The sequence below is a fragment of the Gordionus sp. m RMFG-2023 genome, chromosome 5 (assembly GCF_954871325.1).
Source record: "Gordionus sp. m RMFG-2023 chromosome 5, tfGorSpeb1-WG-v2, whole genome shotgun sequence".
Lineage (NCBI taxonomy): Eukaryota > Metazoa > Nematomorpha > Gordioida > Chordodea > Parachordodidae > Gordionus > Gordionus sp. m RMFG-2023.
The window spans coordinates 6,434,841-6,453,942 of NC_088779.1; the positions used below are offsets into that span (position 1 = coordinate 6,434,841).

Consider the following 19,102-nt stretch of genomic DNA (forward strand, 5'->3'; position numbering starts at 1 on the left):
CGACAAAAAAAATTTTGATTTCATTTTGAAAGATTTTGGCATTTTTAGGTAAATTTTGGTCAAAAAATTATATTCTTCAAAAAATAATAGATTTTTAATTTTTTTAAGTTAAACTCTATATAATCAAAGTGTAAATGAAAGATTTTCTAAATCTACTAAAATAATTATTAATAGATTGAAATTTATCGAGTTATTTTGATATATTTTAATGGATTATTAATAGAAGCGGTGTTTGGGTGGGACTGGATCACTCGAATGGGGAGTATTTGTACCAGTAACCAACGAATAGGATTATGCGATTATAGCATTATAGGGGAGGAATGTGGGAAAATCACATGAGAAAAATGGAATTTTTAAGGGTAATCGAGGGAGAAGGAAGGGATATATTACATTCCAATAGTTCAATGAAATTAGCTGCGAATCTTATCGTCGAATTTGTGAATTAATATTTTTTGAGCAAATTGGTGGCTAAATTTGGTGAAGCATCTTGGGCTAGGAAATTTATATTAATTCCTAGTTTGGCGAAAAAATTCGTAGCTAATTTCATTGATTGAAGTCAGGGTATTTATTATAAATTAAAAATGTCCAAATTATCAAATAAACCAGCCAGATGTTTTCTGAAAACTTAAAGTTTAAAAAGTCGTCAATTTGTTGACCTCTTAAATTTTTGAAATTTAACAAAGGGGGATTGTAGAATTTAATTTTAACTACAACCTAGAACATTCGGAACACTTTAAATATTAGAACCGTATAAATTTTTTAACCGAAACTATCTATTAATAATTCATAACCTTTATTAAAACTCTAAATCTGATACTTAATATGCCCCCAACCTAAAATTTAAATAACTCAATTCATTAAAAAAAATCTTTTTAATTTATTTTAAATCTAGCTTTAATTTTCGACCCTTTTAGGTACCTTAACATTACTATAATGTGACAGTTATCAACTTTATCAAAAAATTAGAAAATGTATTTTAAACGACATGATGTAAGGAATAATTTTTTTTTGTACACAATTCGTTATAATTTATTTACAATGTTTACAGGTAGCGAATTGGCACGATTTTTTTGCCATAACGAACACGCGACGCTCATTAATTTACTATTACTATATAACTTATACTCGACGTAATTAATCGTCTACTTTTTCAATAATTTAAGGAGATTTAAAATTGTATCAGACTTTTTTGGATAATGGATTGGGATCTGATTATAAATATCATTGTTACACTATAACAAAGATTCTAAATCATTTTTTTGAAGGGTTGAATTGAAATTAAATAGAGTTTAATTATTCTCTTAAAGTAATGTTTACGGAGTTTGAATATTTCATTCAGAATCGGTTGTATCCGAATCAGAAATTAGTTTATTAACAGAATTAATTGATCGTTTCCTTCGTTTTGATGATTCGAGATTTGCATGCTTAGACGCTGAGTCCGATGTAATGATGTGATTATAGTTACCTATGCTATTGATCAAGGGTACGGTACGTTTAATGCCAATGACAACATTTTTGGGATCAGGTGGTTTTGTACGTTCACCACTTTTAAAACTTTTGTATCGCTTTTGAGCATCGCGAGATGCGTAATTTTGCTGATTTTCTTCCTCGTCGCCCGTAGATGAATGTGACGATTCCGAACTCGTAAAGTTCTTACTTTCTTCGTTCGAACTATCGTTATCACCGACGATTTGTTGATTGATCAGAGACTTTCGTTTCCTTCTTTGGTTGTCATTGGTGTGGGAATGAGAAATCGTATATGGAGGTTCTTGGGGTTCGCTGATGAGCGTAAAAAGTTGTTTATAACGCGACTTCAAGGAGTCAGGGCACACTGCTTTTACTTCTTGTAGGGCTAATTTAAGGAGATCGTGCCGGAATAGGTAGGGTACGTTTTCCTTGTCGCTATTATCCTTATTAATAGGTGTAAGCTTGTTAACAAGCGTGTGGAAGTTTGGATTGGAGGAAGGCATCGTGAGATTCGTGGTGATTCTAAGTGCTTCTAAGGTAGACAACAAACTTTCGAGAGAAGGGGAAAAGGATAAATCTTTGTTGCCACCAGAATCTAAATAACCGTTTATGTTACTATTTTGGGAGCGACGAGTCATATTTCCGCTTTTAATTGAGTCGGGGCTAAAACCACTGGATTCCATTTGGTAAGGATTGTTTTGTTGATTCAGTCGTTTTGAAGAGTAATAAGGAACCGAAACTGCGGTAGGAGAGTTACCTTTGAGTCTGGCTCTAGGGTCTGTGTGACGATTGAGTAAGGTAGCAAGAGCTTCGGCGAGTTTTTCTCGGCTGGCTTCCTTTCCAGACCACATCTTGAACAAAATTGTTATGAGGGTAGGTCGATTAGAAAAATGGCTAGTATAACCATCACGACTACGCCCACTTCTATGGGTGGAAGGCATTGTAATTGGGCGTTTAAGTAAGGCTTTAATGATTTCAAGTGATGGTGGAGTACTGCGTTCTTGTTCTATTGCCTCACTTTCGTTATAAGTGGATGGAAACGAGAATAGTTGCAATAGGCGTCTAGTCACCCCAGAGTCGCGCTCTAACGGAAGTTCTAACAATCTATGAGTTAAGATGAAATTCACGAATGAACGATTTATTTTAGCTTTATCGGGTGAATTAAAATGCAGCACCAGACAGTCCCAAAGAGCTCGACTTTGGTAAACTTCCCACCGCTTACTAATGGTACTGCAGCGAATTAGGTGGGCTAGACAGATATCATCAGATGCAGATAGGAAAAATGATATCAAGCGTAAGTCAATGTATTCATTGAGAAGGGTTGTCTCTTTAATGTGAAATAATGAGCAAGGGGTAGAACATAGGAAATCTAGGTATGTTGGGTCAAATTTGTGGTTGTCACAGAAATCGTTATCATTTTGTGATTTATCATCAAAGTTTGAACTAAAAGAAGAATTAAGAAACTTTTCTTCAGAAGGTCTGTCCCGGGCAAGACAAGCGACAGTTAACTTTTCTAGGCTTGAACCATCTATGCAAGACAAAATATCTTTGAACAAAGCGAACTCATTATTCATTTTCTCTGATTGGCTTTCTCCTTCTTCGTCTGTACTTTCATCGCTCATCTGCATTTCCATACTCCCCTTTCTATCTTTCTTACCTTTTTTCTCATCCGTATCTTTATCGGTATCCGAGTCTGAATTTATGTCAGAAATATCTTCCTCACTTTCATCGAAATTTTCATTAAAATCGTTGTCGATATCGTTTCTTTTATTAGAGGATGAAAATGTCGAGCCATATAGATTAGATGGCATAACATGGGCACAAGTGGCGACTATAAATTTGAAGCGGAGAGGATCCATCTCGGCGCATGTAGTTAGATCACTTTTAAGTGTTGTAATAAAAGCATCCCTTGAGACTGTAGCTTTAACAAAACCTGAGTACACCCTCAAAAATTTCCCTAAAGATGGTGTACTAACTTGACCGGCCCCAGATTTACTGTTAAGATCATCTCGAAAACGTTTAGTAAAGAGAACCAAAAGTGCGTACAAAGTCCAATAGCCGAACCTTTTAATCTGAGAACGATTTATAATAGCGAAAAGTCGATGCAAAATTTGTAGGTTATCAGAATTGGAATGCGAAAAGGGAGTGTTAGAGTTTGTTAAAATGGAGCATGATGTTAAGGCTTGAACTAAGGTAATCATAGGAAGAGCTATAAAAAAGGGTTTGCAGGATGTGGAAAAAAAGAAGCAAATAGAAGATATAAAAGTAATTACTTAAATTATTTTAAAATGCCCCAAATAAATGAGAAATAATATAAAATACCTTTCTTATTACATATTATTTCAAATTGCAAATAATTTTAACTGATGATAATAAAATATTAAATGACTCATTACCACCACCCCCACCCCCCCCCCCCCCCCTTCTCCTCCTCCCCCTTCAGTTTAATAATTATACAAAAATCCAAAATAACAAACCTCCGATTTCATTTCCAAATATCGTATCTTCGAAATGTGAATTCTGTTCCTTCTCGCGCACGACATGTAATCCCTTAGATGTCACGACTTTTTTAAAATAATGTATAAGGAAAATTCAAGGATTTGAAAAACTTATTCGTGGTCTAAATTGTTTCCTAGTTACATCCATAAGGGTGTAAGGGTTAATAATTTTTTAAAAAAATATATAATCATGGCCAAAAACACTGGAGCAAAATAATTTTCGATGCCGCATAAACTATATAGATGAATTAAAAAATAATTTTTTTGTAATGCAAAAAGGTCTCAAAATTTTAAATTTCAAAAAACAAGCCAAAAAAAATTTTGAGCTTATAAAAAATTAAATTTATATTGGAGAATCTTCTGATTATTCAAAAATAGGAATTTACATTCTGTTAATAAAATCTAAAGAAAATAAAAAATTTACTAGACTCCAAGGAAAGTAAAAATAATTCTAAACCTAAAAATCAACACTAAGTCAGTAATTATTTTTTTTTAAAAAATTTTTAAAAAACGAGCTAATATTTTTTGAATAATTGAATAAAAAAATTCATTTCAAAATATAACTTTAAAATTTAAAAAAACAAAACAAATGGCGCATTTTTTAAAATGATTTTTATAAATGTAATTAGCTAAGGTTGAAGATTGAGAATAAATGAATACCCTAAAAAAAAAATATATAGCAATAAAAATGATAATTTTTTTTTACTCTTCCGCTTCTTGTTCAGTTTCCCGCCAATTTCATCGTCATATTCTTCGTCGTAAATATCCTCTTCGCCCCTCTCCAGGCATTCATGCTGATCGGGTGGGTTTTTACGACAAAAACTTTCGTATTTCAGGGAAAACCTTAAGTAGGGTCTCAGGATGATGGCCAAACATCGACCGCATCCATCAAGAGTGCTCTCTGATAGGGGTTTGGATTTATTGGTTATGAGGAGGTCTAGAAGTCTTTTAATTTGGTCGCATTGTTCCAAAACAAATTGTCGAAATTTTGGATTGCGGGAAGGTGCCGAATAATTAAAATTTTCTTTTTCCAAAAAAATAAGATTTCGATCTTGAGCCATTTTGAGAGATTTTAGTATGCTTTAAAAAAACGGGTTTTGAATAAAATATTGTAAATAATTCATTACCATAAAGGAAATAAAATAATAATTTTTTCTTTTTAGCTTTCACCTTTTGTTAACAATATAAAAAACAAGGTATTAGTATAAATTATAACTTTTGACGAGGGATTCGAACTGCAACGAATATCGGTTCGGTTCAGACCGGTTCGGTTCGTAAAAATAAATATGGTTTTAATCATTAAAAATGGGTAGGAACTTTTTCTTATACACCAAGAATAGAAATATATATGTGTATATATATATAATACACGTTTTCTAAAATTTTACCACTAAAATCCATATTAAAAGCAACTATCGTATATCTCATTTTTAATGCAAATATACCTAATTTATAAATTATATGCCTAAAAAAAGAAATACAATAAAGTCGCACAATCAAAATATTTTCAAGATTCTTCCTAAGTTTAATCATATCTATAAAGGAAGAAATAATAAATTTCGTGGTTGTGAGAACATTTATACTAGCTCTTGGATGGCTCGCGTCGTCAAATAGCAATACAAAAAAACTATCAAAAAATGGTGACTGATATTTATCAATATAAAATAGATAATATTTTAAAAACAGTTAAAATATCAAAAATTTTCAACCCAATTCGAGGTTCGATTTAGGTGCGGATGACAAATTAAAGGTTCGAGTTCAGTAAACAATAACGATTAATACTAGTTTAGTCTGGATCGCCACTTTTGATAGGTAAATGAATTAAATTAGGTTAATTAATTTAGTAAATGTGAAAACAATTCTTTATGAGATAGTGCAAGTGGACCAGGTTTCCTTCTAGAGCCTGACTTAAACATAATCAAAATCAAAAAAAATTTTACTCCTTAATTTCGCAATCCAGGGCGCTGAGATGTCTATCAAATAATCGTTTACTCCTGTTCAAGCTAGCCTTAAGTCTATCAATCTCCGATGAGTCCCTAAAACTATTGACAAATGAGTCATGCTTAATTTTGCGGCCAGAGCCCTTCTTGAACACTTCTAAAACCTCGATATCATTACTATCGACATCTGAGTTGACATTCGAAACTACGCGTTTATCGCTTTTCAATTGTTTATCATCCGACCATTCTTTCCCACGTTTAATCTTTTTCTTGACACTTGTTACAGATTTTTCAAGATTCTCTTTTTGCGCATCTTCCCCGTCCGAAAACTCCAATTGTGACAAAGCTCCGGTACTTGATTCGTCAGTCAAATCGCCATTTTCTAGGACTGGAAGTCGCTCGGAAATAATTGCTAATGGAATAGGTGAGTCCGGCAATGATTTGGGGGGAGTCGGAGGTGAAAAGTAAGAATTTTCAATTTTTTCGGATGTAGCAGTCAACAAAGTTTCCTTGAATTTAAAATAATAAAAATGACAATACATTGTCTTTTAAGTAAAATTAAAATTTATTTGAGAGGGAGTTTAGGATAAAACATTTTTCTAAAAAATATGCTTCTTTTGATCCTCTAGCATTCTTTCATAATAGCATGTAGAATGCATATCTCACCTCTTTAATTAAAATTGGGGAAGAAAATATCGAAAACAAATCAAACTTACCTCATTGATAATAGTGGGATTAATATTTAAAGGGCTCTCGATGGTGTCCCTAATACCGAAAGTTTCTTTTATGAGGTATCCTAAATCTTTGTCTAAATGTTCGAACTTGAGGATAGGATCTAGAGAAGGTATGACCTAAGAATATTATTTTAACGAAGAAAATATTATTAAATATGTGCCTTTTTTGAAATAAATTTGAACAGTAAAAATGGTTTTACAATATTACATAATATTTAGTATTTAATATAGCTAATTAATTTACAAAAATACTTCCCATGATTTTAAAAAAATTAAAAATAATCAATTAGATCCCCTTTCTAAATCAATAATTTAATCAAGCTTTAGTCTTCTTATATACATTAGCATCCATTCTGATTCCCTAGAGAAAACAGAAGTCGAACTTGGCACCCCGGGCGTTTTTGTCATACATAGTGTACAAGTAGTGCACCAAAAAATAAACCCATATAATTAATCTGACTCACCCTCTTATCCAATATATCCCTAAGGCATTTCCTGACTCCTTCCCTGTAAAATTCTTCCAGCTCGGGCCACCCTACCCCGACTTCTCTGGTCATAGTACACAAAAATTCTAGCAAGCTCTGGGCCATAGCCGGGTGAGATTTGAGCCCGTGGTAGATGACGAGTATACCGGGTTCAACGTTCATGATGCTGTCACGTTTGGGATCGTAGCCCCACCAGTCGCAAAACAGGGCCATCTTACATTGGCATAGGGTTACGGAATTGTATGATGATGCGCCGGGCGAGCTTATTTAGATAGAATTGTGTTTAAAAAAGACTCAATGAACCTTCCATTTTCATTAATTATAAAAATAGCCAAAATAAAAACATATTTTAATAAAAAAAATTGTGCCGGGTTACAAAACATTTTAAAAAATAAAATAAAAAATCCATATCATTTTAAAATAAGATTTAGATATATATAAGCATATTATAATATTTTAAGGTTTACTAGCTATTGTATCCCCCTCCCATAGCAGAATTACCGTCCTGTTGAGCGATATTAGCCGAAGCAGACGATAACAACATCCAGCCAATCAGTGACCACCGTGGTGTAACGTCACTGGCCAGCACTTCATTAGGCGGGTGAATAACAGAGCAAACGAATCGAATCGCGTCGACAAGGCAAGTGCCTGTCAAATATATAGATAATTAATTATTTAATGGTTCTCTGTTTTTTTTTCTATAAAATTAAACTGTATAAAAAACAATATATTACCGCGCATGCGAGCTATGTGGCTTCGGGCCAACCAATCCTGATAACGCTTGAGAGGCGCACAAACACCAGTTGCATTAGGATAACCCGCCGAATTTAAATTATAACTCGAAGAAAATCTGACTTTATGAGTCAAAAAGGCGAGTTTAGATTCTAGTTCGGGCGTCACGCGTGATGCTGGGTATTTCCGGGGAGTTCGTGTTGATGCTAAGCGTTTGATTATGTCTTTTGTCCATTTTTTAATTAGAAATCGTAAATTATAATAAATAGTTACGCCGTTGGAATAATTTAATTTTTTTAGTTGGTTATTTATAATAATAAAATCAAAATTCTAAAAATGGTAGTGTAGGTTTAAAAGAATCAAATTAGATAATATAGGCTTTAAAGATGGTCCTAATAAGAATTTTGAAGCAATGAATTAGTAATAAGAGTGAATTTTTCTTTAGCGTGGTTTAGGGATCTGCAAAACGCAACCGGAACTAACAGCCGATCCGTGGGTTGAGTTATTTTAATCTATAAGCCCGGTCGTTTCTGTCGGTAAATTTTTTTTCAGGTGGATCGGTCTAATTTTAAATTTAATCAGCTGATATCAATAAGTCATGTTTTGATTGTATATAGTTTTTTAACATTTTTATATTATTTCTTATAACACATTTTGATTTTTGGGTAGGGAATTTGGAATTAATTATATGTTCAGGTAGGGAGAAAAATTGTCACTTGCGGTGTCTAGTGTGAAAATGCAGAGTGCAAGTTTATGTTTCTAGCAAGTATATAGTGACAGTGACATCGGGGGGCTCGTTAATTTAGTATCTTAGAGGTGGTGAAAAAAAAAGATTTGCTTATTGGCAAATTGTTTGTATGGCGTCTGTTAATATCTCAGGAAAATGTGTTATTCCACAGTTAATATTACATGTTGGATCCATAGCTGAAGGCTAAACGGGATATACGAGAGTTTTCGCCTTGAAGTATTTAAGGATTTAGTGATATGATGGAATGAATTGCGTATAACTTATATAACGATGTCTAAAAAAAGTCGATCCTCAATAAATCTGTTTATGCAAGGAAAGAGATAGAGTACTTGTATAATGAAGATATCTGATCGGGACATTATAAATAAAAACGTTAAAAAAATCCCTAAGGAAAAGTGTGTATCGGAACATTATTTAGGGAAAGTATGCCAAGCATAAAGATTAAAGTGGAAGATCAAGAATCCGAAAATTTAAGGCTACTTAGATTGGGTGGGGAATTTATATCGCTTAAGGTAATTTAAGCGTAGAGATAGAGATGATAACCCTACATTGGAGATGAAGGCTAGATATGTGGGAGAAATTTCGGGATCCGGCATACCTTGTACACGAAAAGATGAGCCCGGATTTTAAAGGAAGTAAAGGGTTTTATGGTATGCACATGAGTGATTACTGATAAAAAGCTGTAAAGAGAAATGGAAGGGGGTAAAAGAGAAGATTAGTTGAATTTGGTGAGTAGACACAAGCGTGTGACGAATTGAGAAAATGGATCGGTGAGGAGTAGAAGGATGAAATGGTTCGAAGGCTAAACAAAAGGCTGGGGAGTAAAAACCGCGAATGGGCAACAAATCGCCCCCCCCCTTATAAGAATCTAAAAAAGCAGACGTGAATTCCGGTGATCGCGAGAATGAAGAGAAAATAGATTTTTTTTACCCTAGGGGAACCCGGATTAGTGAAAGACGAATGAAAAGATATTTTAAAGTGTTGGGTAACCCACCAGCAAACCCGATGAGTAAATGGAATCATAATTTAATAGAATTAGTGTTTTCTTGAAATTCATGTAATTTTAAAAAAATAAAAAGAACATATCATTCAAGTTTGTCCAATCCTCCAAATGTTACGTAAAATCAGAAGAATTTGAATAAAAATTAAAATCCTCTTTTAAAATTTTATAGCAACCAAAAATCGGGTGACCATTTTAAAACCGATTTCGAAACCAAAAAAATGGAGGCAATTTATTTACTTTTATTTTTAAAATGTTGTTGTATAAATTATTTATCTCAAAATATTTCGCTTTAACAGAGTTTAAAACCGGAAGTAGAAGCGAAGAACTAAACTGACAATTTTTTAAAATAATCAGAACAGTAAAGCATCCTACCACAGGTGGTACCAAACTCTGCGGCAAAAAATTTATTATTTAAAAATGCTAACTCGGTGTGTTCGGGGTTAGAAGCTGAGGTTTGTAAAGGATATCTTGCCAAAGCAAATCGAATTCGTGTATGCGAGCCACGCTTTGGAGTAGCCTAATCAGATCGCGTCCAATTACCATGCAATCGGTAAACTTTAAGAAAAAAGAATAAGTATAAAAATATGATTTACTTAGGATTAGCTATGTAACGTCACGCGAATTATTACATAAAGAGTCCTACAACCGGGGCAGGTTTAAAACACTTTTCTCCCTCGATTTTTGTTTTTTTTTAAAAAATACCCCTTGGATGATCTTTTCCATCACACAAAGTTCGAATTCTCACAATTTTAAGAGCCGGAATAATTTTCGAAAATATATGTCATTTTAAAAAAAAATTTATCATTCGATTTGATTAAATTTTTACGTGACTGCGCAGAATCTTGATGCAAAAGTCGATTTCTTTTTGTTTCAGGGCAATGTAAGTGGGAGCTAAATGATCTTCGATCAATCGAAGATACGTGTAAAGTACGTAAGGCACTAAGTGGGCGTTCTTGAAAAGCCAATCTTCGCAATCCCTCAATAAATCTATAAAAAAAATGTGATAAGAAAATATGGTTAACAAAAATACGGTTCTTTTATATATTCCATTCATTCATTTATTTTCTTTCTTTCTCTCTCTCTCTCTCTCTCTCTCCTTCCTTCCTTCCTTCCTTCCTTCTTTCTTTTAATTCCATATCATTCTAACGTTGATGTGGAAGATAAAACAAAAGCGAACCTAAAACGGTATCGACGAGCCAAACATTTTTGGGGTTCAAATCACCCGTCCCCATCTGTCTCACCAGGTAAAAGAAGACGGAATCAATACCTATGACCGAATTTCTAACGCATTCATGAGTTAGCCATAAGATTTGTTTCTTACCCAGGTCACTCAGCTTTGTCCATTTTTCGCAAATTATCTGAAATATTTTTTTTTTTTAAAAAAATTCATATCAAATTGTATAATCGTTACAAAGTTCCCAAATCGAGCTGGTCTTAAATTAGCAGATAAATGGCAGTTTAATAGTGAGTACAAATTGCGCGTTTGCGTTGTGCAGTATCTTTTTTTTAACCCTTCAATAATCCGGCGAAAAAAAATGAAGTAAGAGTTCTGAGAAAATGGCAATATAGATTCTAAGATATATTTAATAAAGCTACCGAAAATTCCATATCATAATAATCAACTGATTTTATGTGATATGAATTCTAGAATACCTGTGGTCCTATAGACCCCACCGGAGTATTGAAAGGTTAAAAAACGCACCACATCCCCATTGAGACGAGATTTTATATAAATAAAAAATGTTAGCGTTAAATTATAAAAAAAAAGTATTTATGGCAAATTATTTTGCGTCACCAAACGATAATTTAACAAATTTCCCTAATACCATTTGGATGGCATTATTCACGTTTGTACCCAGCGTTTGAAACGCTCAATTTGTGTACCTATTATAGCGCCAAACGATAATTTAACTAATTTGCATACCATTTTGATGGCATTATTCACGATTGTACCGCATCGTTTGAAATGCTCAATTTGTGCGCACTATAAATATATTTGTTTTTCTAACAAGGAAAATCATCTTGGCCACACAAAAAAAACTATTTTTAAAAAAATATTTGGTTATTATTTGTATACTTTGTAAAAAAAGGGGGGGGGGGGGTAGAAATTAAACTTAAACATAATGCGAATAGAGAATGAGATCGCGTTTATAGCTATTTAGTAAGCGAGCGCGATATCGCGAAAATAGATAGCGATAATCGCGTTAACTATAATTGCGATCTAAGGTGATAATATTGGGAAGCTATTTTGAACCTTTTAAAATGCTTCGTAGTAAACATGTTTGCACGATTTATGGTAAAGATCTATGTTTTGGTTGGTTATTTTTTTTAAAAAAAATATATTCTAACAAAAGATATGGCCTTGGTTTTAAATAATAATAGCGCCCGACATTTTAAACGATCAAAATAATTTTTTAAAATTAAAATCATGTGGTCTCCTTTGTCTAGCATAAAATCCCGTGATTTTTTTCTTTAGACAGAAGAAGATTAGCATAAAATCAAGTGACCACTTCCTTTAGACCCAAGATGCCAATGAATATCATTTTTAAGTAAAAATCAAAATTTTACCCTTTTTTTAAAAAATATCAATTTATTTTTCTCGATATTTATTTGTTTAGCTAGATTACTTTTTTTTAAAAAAATAAATAATTATATGTTTTTGATTATTATTTAGTGCATAGGTAGTCAAAAAATAAACATTTAATTAGGTTGTTACCTTTATCATTTTTAATATTGTATAAAAATGATGCACATAAATATTTTATATGCTGTTGTGAGGTTACAGATAGTGAAAACATAGTCTGCCAAATATCTGATTGGTTCTTTCTTCTTTTTTCGCGGGATAAGATAATTTGTATATGTTTTTTTTTTACAAAACTGAGATATAATTTTTTTAAAATCCAATTATTACTTATCACCAATAAAATCAAGCAGGGGTCAAGTTGACCCTCCCCCCTGTTTAATCTGACATGACCTAATAATGTATATATATTTTAAAATTTTATCGATTAAGGAATAGCTTGATGGATTAATTAATCCCTCAATTTGTTTTCTTGATATTTTCGAGTTCCCTTTTGGACTTTGAAGCAATTTATAATAAAGTAACCAAACAATTATCTCAAATGATTCAAATTTAAATTACTTTGGCTTGGTCGATAAATAAAAGGGACTGTAGCCACACCCATGGCCGGAAATACCTTTTAATTTTACGATTTTGATCAGCTTAAAATACTTGAAATTTATGGTCTCTTGAAAAGAAACACGTTTATAAAAGCGGAGCGGGTAAAATGTAAAATATTTATGATAAATCATTAAAACTAAAAATCAATACTTTTTTTTAAGAAAAAAAATATAAAATAATTTTTTTTTTATTATTTTAAAGGAGGAAATATTTTACTATTATAAAGATGTAATATTAAACTTTGTAGAAGATAGATATGTAATATTAAATTGTTAATCAGTTTTTTTTAAATATCTTATTATTTTATTAAAAAAAATAAATAAATATTTTAATAAATATAAATTGGATTACCAATAAAAAATAAAATAATAATTAAGTATTTATTTTATTTTTTTAAAAAAAAAACAACTTTTAAAAGAGTACAAAAAAAAACTCCTGCTGGCAAGGCTGCGCCAAAAAATAAAGAACTTATAAAGGCCACCGGGTAGGAAATATAGCGCGGGGCTGAATTGACCCCTTCTGTATATATAATCATACTACAAAAAAAGATGTATCCACTAAAAAAAATGAGCTCTAGAATCACGCTATTTATCCTATTTCCTAAGTCATCGAGTGGTCTTAAGGACGAAATTATTTTGTTATATATTATTACTACTACTTTATAAAGGATAAGGCAAAAACAGGGTTTAGTTAAATAGTATAAATTTTTTTTTAAAAATATACATTATCTTCAACGTAATAAAAATTATGTTGTAGGTCACAATCTAAAATAATCATAAAATAGGTAGAAATATAAAGGTCATTCTTATTTTAGAAATAAAGTCAATTTTATTTTTTGGCTTCTGAGAGTGTTCTGGATATGTTAACTCAATTAAATCGTCCAGTCCGTCTCCTGGTTGGACTTATTTTATTAATTGCTATTTAGCCTAGGCTAAATAGCTTTTAAACGAGGCCACCTTATTTCGGGTTATTTTAAGTGGTTGGTGACATTATTATTTTGTCGTATTTTTTTTAGCCTGTGTCGAAACGAAACAGCCGATCAAACAATAGGTTGCTTGGTAATAAGTCGACCCTAGCCCTACGGACTATAATAGCTATATGAACTAATATCAGTAAAATCATAATTCCTTAGAGGAAAAATACTAGGGACCTCTATGATGTAAAAAAATAAAAAGATTATTATTTTTTAAAATCGAATTTCCGGAACCGACGGGTATTGTACCCGTTTTGCAGATCATTAGAGTAAAGGGTAAATTTTTTTGTGGACTTAGGTTAGAAACCATCTATTCAAAATCCTTCCCTTGCACGAATATAATTCCTGTTTTTTAAATTAATTTTGGAAGCCATGACACCACTTTTTGTTTTTTTTTTAAATTAGAAATTTCGGTATAAGTTGATGATATCTTTAAAATATGCTTATACTCCCTATATTTTTTTAAATCCAATAATCGTTATATTTTTTTTAAAAAAAAGACAAATCAGTAATGTTGGTAAACGGCTCGATTTGTGTCGATTTTTAAAACGGCTAACTCAATATTTTATCCGGAAAAATATTAAGCAAGCCCGAAGACTTTGCGGTTAGATGGAACGAACGTTTGGACATTTATTAGTGAAATCTCGAATCTTAGGCAATATTTTTCTGGCTAAAATATTAAGTTAATATTTTTAAAAAATAGGTTCAGAATGAGCCGTCTAACAACACTACAAATCAGGAAACAGCCTTAGTATTTTAATTACACTCTTGAAAGGAACATTATCGGAAGGAAAGTGATACCTATGCGCATGTGCGACCTTATCGGACCGTATGAACGTAACCAACTGTTAATTTCTATGAACGATTTGAAAATTAACCACTCTTGTTAGGGAATATGCTTTAATAACCCCCGCTCCCGAGGTGCGTACGCAGCTGGGGGAGGGCAGGAGAACAAATCTCAACCCCCCTTCCCCAAACCAAAAAATTCAGAAAATACTCATAAAAAATATCAATGTTTTATAATATTAATTTATATTTTATAATCATTTCTACCTCTTATCGCATATATATTTCAATTTACATTTATCACATTCACAGCAGAAATAAACATGCTACTAATTTATTCTATGAATTAATATCGATTTCAAATTTTCCTTGGCGTTTTTATCTACCATTTTAAAATTTCCCGCCTAATCATTTGAAACTTTTGAACTCACGAAGATAATTTCAAAAAAATTAATATTTAAGGTTTAAAATTTCTTTAAAGAATGGATAATAAGTAATGTTCTTAAACGGCTCAATATGAGCCGATTTTTAAAAACGTTTAACTCAGTATTTTAGCCAGAAAAATATTGCCGAAATAACAGAATGGTCTAAACAGGCATTTCTCCAGAAAGCAGACAAATTATTGGACAAGATATACTTTAGCCAAATTTTTTTTATTATATTAGAATGTATAAACAAATTATTTAATTACACGAATATTTTATGTAATATGTTTGAAAAAAATTACACAGATTTGATTGAGATGGTGATGATTTCATGCGCCGATTTAATATTTATTAATTTATTTTTTGTGGTCACTAGTCCTAATAAATTTCTGAAACATAAGATATTTTAGAATAAATCCAAAACATTATAGTTTTAATTATCCCCCCCCCCCCTCCATAACAAACTCATGCGCACGCACTATTAATGTTAAACAAAAAAAAATTTAAAAAAGATTTAACAAGTAAAACTAAATAAAAAGATGCGTGCAAAAAAAGAAATGATTAAAAACCTTAAAAAAAATAAATATTATTTTTAGTAAAAAAATAGCAATTAAGTTATATATTTATAAGCCTAAGCTAGAAATGTGACAACCTTTTTCATTATGACATTCTTAGATTGACACCTTTCTAAGGTAAATTCTATTCCTGGCAAAAAAAAAATCTTACTAGAAAAAAAAACTTATTAAAACACTATCCCTAATCCTAACCTTATATCGAACAACATTTATATGAGAGGTTTCACTATATTTTATTTTGAATTTCGAGCAATTATTCAAATTCTAATGCCAAATTTTAGGATAATCATGTATAAAAAAAAGTTATTATATTCTTATTTCTTTCTCTCTCTTTCTTTTCTTTCTTTCAAAGATTCAGTTTGGTGCAAATGTGGGAATCCCTTTCCCTCCAAAATACTAACAATGTAATACGGTTATAACTTACACTAAACCAATGTTGTTATAAACAGCTCGTTTTGAGCCGATTTTTAAAAACGTTTAACTAAACATTTTATCCAGAAAAATATTATGCGCGCCGCCTTAAGATTTCGCTCATAGATGGCAAAATGGTTTGAGAATCTTAAAACAAAATCCCGAGGCTTGGGCAATATTTTTATGGCTATAAAATTGAGTTAGCCGTTTTTAAAAAATCGGCTCAAATCGAGTCGTTTAACAACACTATACACAAAACTCAACATTATTTTGTACCTTAACTTACGGATTTAATTGACGGCAATTTCAAACTGCGCAATGTGCGCGGTACTCACGCGATAGAATTGGAATTTAAAAATAATTTGATTGCAAAAAAAAAACCTTTCTTTAGAAAAAAAAATTAAAGAATAAATTGTTTATTCAACATGTAAAATTTATGTTTGTTTAATGTACAAAGCCAACCATCATCACGCTCCATTAATTGATATAACAATATTACAAGTCGATTAAATTCATGTTATTATTTTTACAATTTTTTTGAGTTTTATCTAACAAAAAATAACTTCCCAAAAATCATTTTACTTAGGGAATTTTGGGATCAAAGGTAGCAAATAAAATATTTCTATCGTCCAAATTAAAAAATATGAAGTCTTAAAAAATTACTAAAAAATAATTCTCTATATATTTTTGGCAGAATTTAGTTTATATGGAATTAATTGGGGAAATATTCCCCAAAATATATCAACGATCACGAATAGTGTTGTTAAAAAGCCCGATTTGGGTCGAGTTTTCAAAACGGCCCGGTTAAGATTTTAGCTAAAATAATATTAATGTAAGAATCGAGATTTGGCAAAAAGATGTCCAAGCATTCCTGCCAGCTATGAGCAAAATCTTTAGGCTTCTGTAATGTTATATTTGGTTATAATCTTAATCCGGTCGTTGGCTTTTTAACAACACTACTCACGAATACGTTTAATCTGGTTTTGTTTGTATACAAAAAAAAATAATTAAGGATTAATTTTTTTTAAAAAATTATCTAATTCCACGAATAAAATTTGTTGTTTTTAATATTTGATGCTTACGTTAAGATTATTTTTACGGGTTATCGAAATTTATTTTTTCCTATTAAAAACATGTTAATTTGAGAGCCCTGAAAATTAATTTTCTTTTTGATTCGAACCCGGCCCGTATTTATTAACCTTTTAGACTCGGTCGGTCAGAATTTTTTTGAGCCCGGTAATTTTAGTTTATACTTTCTTTTACAAAATCATATCGTTTGCGGTTAGTAGAATATTTATAGGTTCGGAAAAAAAATTGGCAAAATTTAGCATCACGAGTCGAAGAATATAATATATTTCGTTATAAAAACTACATGAAAAACCTTACCTAGCATCTTATTAGCACAAAAACATCATTAATCCATATTTGGACGCTATTCAAAGAATAAGAATAATAAAATAATGGTTGCCAAAAAAATTATCAATACCGATTTATAAATTTTTAAGTCAAATAGAGATTAGTTAAAATTACAGAAAAAAAATCAAATCATCTTAATCCTCCTTAAAAATAAAGAAGTCACCACCTCTAATAAAATAGCACGCATTCATTTTAACTTTTTAGGTTCGGTTTATTAATTTTTTCTAAAAATATTTACAAAATAAAGAATGGCTCAGATGGCAGATTTGTTCGAGAACGTTCACTTAACATTTAGGTTTGACTTCGTGTCTAAAATATAATTATATTAAATTTAAAGATGATAGGTAGGTGTTTTTTTTAATTCCGAGGCTTTTTGGATGATCTGATTTTTTTTTAAAACGTTGAGTGTAAAACTTGGTTGATTTTTGTGAGAACTAGATTGAATCCATCCCTAGAGAGGAGCATTAGATCTCTGAAAGCTTTCTGGCAGACACTAGGCTCTGTTAATATGGTGTACAGAAGGCCTAAACTGATCACTTCGTATTGTTGAGCACCTGTAGCAGAAGAAAATAGATTACGAATGAGATTTATTTTTTGAAAATAAAATTTTAAAATTATAAGTTTGAACAGAAAAAAATTGTATTTGCCTTTGCAAACTATGCCGTTTAATGTGTCGTGTATTTCCCTTTCAGATAAACCGGTACAACTAGAGGTCAATACTGAATAACAATATTGAAATCTTGCATCTATCTCATCTCTGGGATCTATGACAGTGTGGTTAAACAATTTGGAAGAAGCTTTGTTCATTTAATAAATACCTTCTCTTCGTTCTATCGCAAGATTACATCCAAGTCCTAAAAGATAAATTTAAAAAATATAACTTAGGACATTTATTTATATCATATTTTCTAAGGGATTTAAATTTTCGCCGCAAAATATTGTATTTTTTTAAAGCAGACGGCTTTTTACATTTTTATTTATTTATTATTAAAGTTATTTTATTTATGATGAAACAAAAAAAAATATTTTTAAAAAATAACAACCAATCAGCTGTTTTGCATAAAATAATACGCAAATGGATAACATCCGAATTATTGCGCGAGAAAATATAGATCCCTATAATAGAAAAAAATCATTTTAAACATATAAAATTATGATGAAATAATAAGACATTTTTATGAAAATTATATTCTTACGTTAATTAGTTTAAAAAAACTGATTTTATGACAAACAACTAAACTGAGGTCTCCAGCGATAAATTTTTTAAAATAAAAAGAATTTTTGTAAAGTGTTGGATAAATACAAATATATCGTTTATATATTGAAATTTTGGATCACGTGAGCAAAACAAAAACGCGGCGCATTATTTATTATTTTGTTTACTTTTTTTCTAATATTTATTGGTTGATGAAACGAAATCTTAAAAGTAAAGTATATAATTAACAATAAAAATAATCGAATTTGAAGGTTTAATAAGCCAATCGATTCTTTTTATCATTTATTTATAAATCTTATTTTTGAATAAAGGTTACCTATGAAAAAAGACTTCTTTACAGCTGAAGTAGGTATATTGTCGAATTGTGATGGCTCTTGCATAATAAATACTCCAGAAATTACATTACTATGTGGTGTACAATCACCTTCAAAATTGAGTGAATCAAAAGAATCTTGCGAAGAAGCTAAATTAGAATTTTTTTATAATCCTTTGTATAATGATCCTCAAATTTC

General features: G+C 31.0%; 1 protein-coding gene across 1 annotated transcript; it reads right to left on the reverse strand.

The window, feature by feature from the left end:
- Nucleotides 1-955: 955 nt before the first annotated feature.
- LOC135930585 (uncharacterized) lies at nucleotides 956-18,648 on the reverse strand. Its single transcript, XM_065467428.1, has 14 exons — nucleotides 18,571-18,648; nucleotides 18,022-18,228; nucleotides 17,789-17,928; nucleotides 10,785-10,965; nucleotides 10,434-10,594; nucleotides 10,033-10,162; nucleotides 7,859-8,080; nucleotides 7,592-7,772; nucleotides 7,104-7,386; nucleotides 6,622-6,756; nucleotides 5,906-6,414; nucleotides 4,672-5,045; nucleotides 3,945-4,031; nucleotides 956-3,676 (listed from the first exon to the last, which is right to left on the reverse strand). The coding sequence occupies exons 2-14, from the start codon at nucleotides 18,179-18,181 to the stop codon at nucleotides 1,332-1,334; spliced, it is 4,908 nt and encodes a 1,635-aa protein (XP_065323500.1). The 5' UTR covers nucleotides 18,182-18,228; nucleotides 18,571-18,648; the 3' UTR covers nucleotides 956-1,331.
- Between the last annotated feature and the right edge of the window lie 454 nt (nucleotides 18,649-19,102).